This window comes from Protopterus annectens, chromosome 4.part1 (assembly GCF_019279795.1).
Source record: "Protopterus annectens isolate FY-2018-M chromosome 4.part1, PAN1.0, whole genome shotgun sequence".
Lineage (NCBI taxonomy): Eukaryota > Metazoa > Chordata > Ceratodontiformes > Protopteridae > Protopterus > Protopterus annectens.
The window spans coordinates 480,538,651-480,548,650 of NC_056734.1; the positions used below are offsets into that span (position 1 = coordinate 480,538,651).

Sequence of the window (10,000 nt, forward strand, 5' to 3'; positions counted from 1 at the left end):
CTGCCATGCAACAGTTAAGAAACACTGTGCCTCCACCACCACAGGATCCTGGAACTGGCGAACTCTCTTCACTGAACTGCTTTTTCACGAAAGTGCGTATTTGGACAAATGCACTTTTGCGAAAATGGACTCGCCTAACTGACTTTCGCCAAGTGTAATTTCAGTGGGTCAAAGTAGAGTCATGCATATACTGTATATGCACACATATGTATATATATTTATTTCTCTATTTAAGTTTGCTGAATGGAACTGATATAGATGTGCATAATGTCAACACCAAATGATCAGCATTATGCATCTCAAACTGCTAATACCCATGCACTGAGTCTGAATCTCGATGTCTTCAAAAACTAAGAAACAAAAAAAGAAAACATTGTTGACAAGCCCCCACACACACCCCCAACACCCCCTGCACCTCACACATCCCTGCCAATTATGTATACTAACTCTGAGATCACACAGTTGCCAGAGAAAAGAACAAATTTGCCAAACCTGAGAATCATCCAATCCATACCTCTCAATCTCTCAGAGCAGGAAATATGGATAAAGCTATAAATAATGAGAGGACAAAGTACTAAAAATAAGCACAATTAAACACTGCTCTCATAAACTAATGTAAAAGACCAAAACTGTTGTTGTTGTCTTTCGGCTTTTCCCAGTTAGGGTTCGCCACAGCGGAGCTCCGGTCCACTAATGATTGGCAGTAGATTTTCACGAACGCCGAGGTGCCAGCTTGACATCCAACCTTAAATGAAGGCATACCCTTTTACGCATGTCTTTCGAATTCCCACCCAACCACGGGGAGGACATGCAGATTCCACACAGAAGGCACTCCCCACACTCCAGCCGAGAATCGAACAGGAGAACCTCTTGCTGTGAGGCAACAGTGCTACCGCTGCACCACCGCAGAAGTCTAAAAGACAAAAATCTGGACATTCTGTGAAAATCTGGACACTTCTGAGGTAAGGTTAGCTCCATTACTTTTGTTGACAGAAGTTGACCAACTGGTTAGTTGACCAGAAAATGCAAATGTGAACCAAAGCACCATTTGGCAGAAGTAGATATATATAAACAGATACACACACACACACACACACACACACACACACACACACACACACACACACACACACATACACACACACACACACACACACACACACACACACACACACACACACACACACACACACACACACACACAGAGTAAAATACACTATAGTTGAAATCCATCAAGAACACAAACCAGTTTACTACAACTGAGAACAGCTACTTAAGCTGAACCCACTGAAATATAAAGCAAATTTCTGAGAGCAGTGATGCACACAGGAGGCATACTTGGTGCAAATTAGACTGTGAGGTGAGCTCTCCTACTACCTCACCCATGCTATTTGATATAAACAAACCCAGAGATTGTAGTACCATGAGGAAAATAACTAAATCCCTTTAACTACACTGTAAACACAGTAAATATTAGCCACATCAACAGAAATCAAAGCTAAATACATAGTGCAAACCATTGATGTGCACTAGGTTCTACCTCTCAATAAAGAATTGCTCTAAATGTCTGTGTTCAAATTCAGGGACAAAGACAAAATTAATGGGGACCAAGGAGGCAAAATCAAGGGTAATGTTTAAATACAACTCTAATTTAATTAAAAAGATACCCTCACTGATTTACCAGAAACTTAAAAATGTTAAGATGGAGAGGGAAAGATACGAGGCAAAATCAGGGACTGTTGAGAGGTATGCAACAAGGTACAAAAACACACCTTTCAGCCTTATATACAACACTTGCTAGCACATATTCTAAAACTCATCACTGCACATTAATGCGCGCACATATACACACACACACACACACACACACACACACACACACACACACACACACACACACACACACACACACACACACACACACACACACACACACACACACACACACACACACACACACACACACACACACACACACACACACACACACACACACACACACACACACACACACACACACACACACACACACACACACACACACACACACACACACACACACACACACACACACACACACCACACACACATACACACACACACACACACACACACACACACACACACACACACACACACACACACACACACACACACACACCGCACACAGTTCAAAACATAGCATTCCACACATTCTCATTCCAAACTAGCTACACATACACACTGTAAATGAAGCCTACAGTGCATACAACCAATACAGGACACATTGAACGAAGCCTGCGGCTAAAAAACACACAACTACAATGAGTAGATAGTAAACTTGATTACCTGTATTCCATTCCCACATGCACATGCAAACAAACATTTATCTATATGGATTTACTTTTAAATACCAAAATTTCATAATCACGAAGCTCAAAATACCAAGACCAGAATGCCGAAATCTTAAAATACTGAAACCTCAAAACAATGACACTCAAAATATTGAAAGTTCATAATGCAGAGTGTTAGAAGACTGAAATTGAAAGTGCTGATGTAGTAATACTGATAATACCATAGGAAATCCATAGTTAGTGTTTGTAAATGCTGTATGCTGCTTTAAATTTGTATGGGAAGTATATGAACAAATATGACAGACGTTTTGTGCGCTCCAGCAGTAGCGTATGCGTGTACCATACTATATTGTAAGAAAAAGGTATATGCCTTTTTCCACACTATAGTGCGGCCCCAGAGTTGGTGTATATAGTTAATGAGAGTATGTGGGGTGCAGCCCCTCCCACATTGGGGGTGTGGGGACATAGCTCCCCACTAAGGTTGGTTTTGAATAGTCTGGTTTGTAGATAGAAGGTGAGTCATAAGATATTTAATTTTTACACAGAGTTCTTGCTTGTATTTTGAAGTGTACAGGGTTTTTTTTTTTGTGTGTAGTACTGTTTTGGTGTAGTGAATTGTATGTGAGGTTTGTGCTTTTGAATTCAGTATTTTGAGTGTCTGTATTTTGAAATTTCAGTATTTTAAGATTTCGGCATTCTGGCCTCGGTATTTTGGTCTTCCTGATTATGAAATTTCAATTTGTAAAAGTAGCTCCAGCTATATATATATATATATATATATATATATATATATATATATATATATCTGCATATCTATATCTATCTAGATGTATATCTGTATGTAATCTATATCTATATCTATGTCTATCTATCTATCTATATATATATATATATACACACATATATATATCTATATATACACATATATATATATATATATATATATATATATGTATACACACACACACACACATATATGTATATATATATATATATATATATATATATATATATAAATATATATATATATATAAATATATATATATATATATGTATAGATGGGTATACCTGAAAATGCCAAAAGTCCACAATGCCGACAATGAGAACAGCAACACCGGAAGATCGACAATGGAGAAAACCGAAAGTTGAGTACCCCCAGCTGAGAACACCGACATGTTAAGGTAAGTGTGTGATAGTGACGGACGTTAGGGTAGGGTGCGGGTCAGGTAAGTGTGCGATAGTGACGGACTTTAGGTTTAGGGGCGGGTTAAGTGAGTTAGGGTTAGGGTGTGGATAAGGTAAGTATGCGATAGTGACGGACTTAAGGGTTAGGGGCAGATTAAGTGAGTTAGGGTTAGGGTGTGGGTAAGGTAAGTGTGCGATAGTGACGGAACTTAGGGTTAGGGTTTGGGTTAAGGCTAGTGCATAGATAGTTGTGTATACAAGGTTTAGTGTAGGTTTGTAAGGCTTTTGGTGTGCATGTGTTGTGTGTGTGTTTTTCGGGAAAGGTATTTGTTTTGTTAATTGTCGGGATTGTGGATTGTCGGGCATGTGAAGTTTCGTGTTTTTGAACTTTCGGTTTTGTTGTGTCGGTTATTTCGTTGTCTGTGTTTTGTCGTGTCTGTGTTATCAGGTAGACCCATATATATACCTATATATATATATATATATATATATATATATATATATATATATATATATTAATATCTCACAATTTAAATGATGGTTAAGGTGTTTACCTTACAGACACAAGATGCACGGTTTTTATTCTTACATGCGGTAACTGGCTGGCTTAAAATGGTCCACAAGGGCATTAGCCTAGTACTGATCTACAAATCTACAAATATAAATATATATATATATATATATACACTATATATATATATATATATATATATATATATATATATATATATATATATATATATATATATATATATATATATAATATATATATGCAGATATATATATATATATATATATATATATATATATATATATATATATATATATATACAGAGAGAGAGATAGCTATATACTGTATGTATATATATATATATATATATATATATATATATATATATATCTATATATATATACATACATATAGATATAGATACACACGCGCGGCACACACACACGCACGCACGCACGCACGCATGCATACACACACACACACACACACACACACACACACACACACACACACACAGGGGCTCTGTTTGGTTGACCGGGAGTTTGGTCAACATCTGTTTAATTGATTGCATTTGGTCAGCTACACAGAGTTGACAGGTATGCAAGATCAACAATATCTGGCTATTGAGATATTCCTCTTCCACAGAGATTGTGCAGTCCTGAAGTTAGTATAGATAATTAGCATGGGGTGGGGATGGTGCGGGGAGGGGCTTGCCTACCAGCAAAAACAATATTTAAAAGTTTCAAGCACCAAGAGCCTTACTCTGTGCATACTTACTAGGAAGCCAAGGTTCCCATTTTTGACATACAGAGGTTTACCTTCAGGATGTCGACATTAGTGTTAGTCGACCAACTGAAGGTAAACCATACACATACACACACACACACACACACACACACACACACACACACACACACACATATATATATATATATATATATATATATATATATATATATATATATATACACACATATACCTGCAGAGTCCTTCCTAGCATCACTGAGTTCAAAGAGTTGTAAGGTTTACTTAGATGGCATGAATTCTTGTTGCACTGAAGTCCCAAATAGTCTAAAACCAAAGTTTCTCTATAGACAATGCTACCAGCAATGCCATGCTTCAGCAGTCTTTACTGTTTTCATTCTGATCACAAGGATATTGGCCCCTATTATAAGCAATGCAATACCCTCGACCATCCTCACAGGAAAGCTCAAATAGCATGCTGATGATAGCTTAGGTGTGCTGATGTGAGCCATGTGGGTATTCTCCATCTATTCTGGGTGTACACTACATAATCACAACTCCCCATGTTTCTTCCACTCACATATTGCTATGTTGGATTGTTTATGAATTTTGTGTTATTACTGTATACACACACTGCATCTTCCATTATTCTGAGAGATAGTCACTATGTATGTTACTTTTGTCATCACACTGCCTAAAATGAGGAATAATGACCTGTGAGTGGCCTGTACCTCTTGCTCTGCAGTGAGCTTGACAGCGCAGCCATGTTTGAGGATGTGTTCAGATCAAATGTTGGCTTATCATTAGTTATTACTGTTTTACACAGTGTGTGTACACAAATCTCAGTATAGCTTAGTATGAATCGATGCATTCATGTCAAACTGTAACCAGGTTCCTTCATTAAAATCCACCTTTGTCAGCAGGCTGTCTAGTATTTTATGTTGAGGGTTAAAAGGTAGAACCTGATAAATGGCATTGTGAAATGGGATGCTTACATAGATAAATGGATCCCCAAAAGGGTGTGTAGATCCAAATCCAAATGCATTAAGAAGACTGATACGGGTCTGAGGAAGCAATTAAAGATATTGATATATCAAAGAAAAAGCTGTGAAAGGAATTAAAAGAATTACCTCCTGTACAGTAAAGGCTGAGATATATAGACTTGTGTGCAATGTGAGGGTGACCTTAAAAGGGGGTAAGAGACAGTATGAATTGGACCTACTAATGAAAGTCAAGTATGATAGCATACTGCTTGGTATAAATCCATAACCACACAAGATGTCATGTACCCAAATAGCATCCTGATACAAAGACGGTGGTTTGATGGCCTTAGGTCTAGATAATCAGGAAAACTCAAAACAGTGTTTTGAATGAATACGCTTATTTCAACCAGCATAAACAACTAAATGAGAAGAACAAAACTGTGAGCTCAGTGTTGTTGTAGATGATAATCTTATCTTTGATCTTTATATTAGTCACATCAGTACTCCTGCAAGGAGGAAGATGGATTCGCTATTATGTTAATTAGGCTCTACAAGGAATCCTGGCAACATGATTCCTTTTTTTCACCACAGTGGTCAAGCTCATTCTAGAGTCGGCACAATCTTACAGAACGCCAGTAAGTAGTATAATATCATTTTAATTCATGTCATCCAGTAACACTAAGAGAGTTACTGAAATGTGTACTTTTCATATTCCAAAAGATTAGAACAACTGAAATTATCCTGAGTGGCTTACTGTAGGCTTGGTGTGAAATAATAAAAGAATCTAAAGCAATTTATGAAGATTTTTTTCTCCAGCTTATTAGGCTTCAAAGACCAATACAAGACCAGAATCAGAACAGCAACAACAGGCCAACAATACCCAAACTATATAACCAATATTATTACAAGGAAACAGTGATTATAGTTTAGCAGCAAATTGATAAAGAAATGGCAGCATGTTCCCAAAAGACAGTGCAAATTACTAATTTTGTTAATACATGCAAGACTGCTGTTAAACTTCATATGTAAAACAAGTTGATGTTTACTGCTGACAGGGAAACTTGAGTGTTTTTCTCCACTGCTCGTCTTTTAGTTGTATGCATGTCTGATGCTACCTTGACCTGCCCCTGATATGTATTAAAGATCATGATGGAGACCTCTGTTTGTGGTTGCTCTCCTAAGACTAATCTAAGGGATCTGCCCTAACATTGCTTGGTAGTTCACAATGCATAAGGTGCATCCCTGCAGGCAGTGTCCTCCATCTGGCATATCCCATGTGTTCATGTACTAGCCGTGAGACCACTGCAGTGCCACATAATGCAGCTGATCCTGCCTACACTCGTGTCGAAGTGAACAGCAATGTATTAGTCCTGTTGGCCATTGTGCTTCTCTGTGTAGGTCCCTTACTGTTGTAAAACATCAGCATGCTTGCAGCTGTGCTGTCTTCATTCCTTGCCCCAAATGACTGATACTCCACTGGAGACTTTCTGGAGGTGTCAGACTTGAGAGAATACCCATTTCTGCTAAACCTGTTCCTTTATGAATCTGTACATAACCCCTAATACATCTTTGTTGTATTAAATCATAAAAAAGCAAAATTCAGACAGAAAGGTTTAACCCTACTCTATCTGTAATGCAACTGCTTAGTGATGCATTGGTAACTACTTTGAAGTTAGCAATGACTCAGTAACAGACTGTGTGAAGCTGAAAAAAAGTTATGAAATGCAGTTGCAGACTTTTAAAGCATTAAGATTCTGTTTTAAGAAAAATCTAATATATATGTCTTCAAAATGTGTTTGTACATGGATACACAGTGTGTTCAATACCTATACTAGTTGTACCTGAAAATGTTAACTTGTGTTTACATCTTTTGAATAAGTAAATGTTTTCCACTTTTCTAAGTTACTGAAGTTCTGTGACATGAAGCCCTTAAAAACATGACCCAGACATTTTAATTGATTTCTACCCATTTTTTAATCAACTCGATTATGCATACATCAATACACAAACAATTGTACTTATTAACATTTTCTTTTACTATCTTTCCTTCAGGTCTGAACACACTGCATCTGTCAATATTTGTAACATTAACTTTCATTACTCTGTTATCAACCATCCTCTGTATAGAAGAAATTATGTATCTTTTAAAGAAGGTTCACTGCCCCTTAAAGAGGAGGACACTCGTATGGAGCAGCGCAGCACCAACGGTAAGTATCCTACAGGAAAAATAGGCTTAACGTGCAATAACATAACACTGACTGGCTATAATTCAATATGTTTGAAGTGACACTGATGGAATTAATATTTAAAAGATTAGAAGTAAACATTAGTTTTCAGTGAGAGGATTCTAAAATGGTTAATATAGCAAAATGCGTCAGTCATCACAGACCCATCAGAAATGTAACTGTAAAAACATTTTAGATCAATAACTAGATTAAAGTACTCCATGGGTGAGTTATTTTTAATATTCTGATGTACACCTATGGTAATTTTAGGTATTTGACTTATGCTAGCACCTTATTGCTTCCTTAATAAATAATGGGTAATGCATAGTTACTCTATTTGTTAATGATGCCTACAAACACAGATGCAATTGTGGAAACTTGAGGTTAAGCCTGATGATATGCCCATCCAGGTTACCTGTACAAATTACATGAATAACAGACTGAACTTATTGCTTGTTCATTAAGGATCTTGTGCCCCACCCAACAGGAGACAGAGTCCTAGCATCACTGCTTCATCGTTTGTGCCAGCTGTGCACCACATCTATGAAGACGTGGCAACTTATGTGCCATAGCGAGTCATGTGGTCAGCAGAGTACCACCACCATAAAATCCTTTACCTTAATGTAAGACATGTTGCTAATAGGTGAAAATAACTGTTTATTCCATTGGAATACAAAGAAAAAGGCTGTGTGCATTCCCAGATACTCTGTATAGCTTTGTATTGTTTCTATTACTAGCTTGAAGAAAAACATGTACACAAATATGTACATATGTAAACTAACAGTTCATTAATATCAGTGGTTCATTATACAACAAAAGCTAATTTCTATTTAAAAATGAGCATGCTGATTAGACCGCCAACCAGTGTGCCCATTGTAAGTCGAGCATAAACCAATGCAAAAAAGTCCAGCTGTTCAAGTATTATTAAGGGGATAAACCTTTCCATAGATATATGCTTGTTAATTTTTTGAGGCCTACTTCATGAAGGATAGAACAAAATATGAGGAAACACAGAAACATTCTATAAAACTCTGAACAGCTCACAAGTATTCTTACTGGCAATACCATAACCATACCTGTCAAGTTGACAGATTTGCAGAACATCTCTAATTTTTCTCATATTTCTGCCCTTTGCCTTGGAATATTTTTAAAATCCATAATGGTTTCTCTGGCATTTTTGTTACCTTTGAGTAAAACAGCTGGAATATAACCCAAGACAAGGGGGAAACAAAAGACAGAGAGAGCTACAGAAATGCTGTCTTCCCCATTCTATTACTTATACGAAGTGAAGTACTCTGTAAGTGTGCAGATGTATGTATGAAACACATGAGCAGTACATCCCTTTGCAAGTCATACGATAGAAAAATACTGTAAAGTCATAATACAATTGCATTATTTAGTAAAGGTCAGTGATTTCATTCTTAAATGGTGTTACTGTACACTACCAATAATCCACTCCTGTGTGTGGATATATCGTGATCAAACCACACCAACAGTGGATAAATACTGACACACCTACACACTGTCATGGATTATTGCTTAATTACACCATACCACAATATATAAAAATGCATTGAGGACACAAGCCATCAAAAACTCAAAATTATTTGACATCATGTGATCACAAAAAAATTTAACAGTTTCCTTTTTTAATTAGTTCAGCACTTACCCAGCCAATATAGTAACACTATAAACACACTACTAAAAGGTAATATGAGAGTCCAAAAGAAAACCACCCTTTTCTTTTTTTCAGTTACACTTATAGCATAGCTACCAGCATAAAAATAAATGTGTTAAACTTGCTAACTTATGTTTCATATGGGGTATTTGCCTTCCACATCCCCAAGTATTGGGGGCATTACCCCCATACCACTTTACTTAAATACACTACCTCCACAGTTAAGCAACTGTATCAAAATTTAAATAATACTGTCATACTAGGGTGCCACAGTGGTGAGTGAGGATAGCATTGTTACCTCACACCAAGAGGTTCCCTAGTTTGATTCTTAGCTGGGGTGC

General features: G+C 37.0%; 1 protein-coding gene across 1 annotated transcript in view; it reads left to right on the forward strand.

Annotated features, from left to right (window-relative positions):
• Positions 1–10,000, forward strand: part of LOC122800929 (organic solute transporter subunit alpha-like) — a 206,522-nt gene that overhangs the window by 80,578 nt on the left and 115,944 nt on the right. The window contains exon 3 of the mRNA XM_044070292.1: positions 7,809–7,963. Coding sequence (XP_043926227.1) covers positions 7,809–7,963 — 155 coding nt within the window. The remainder of the gene's footprint in view (positions 1–7,808; positions 7,964–10,000) is intronic.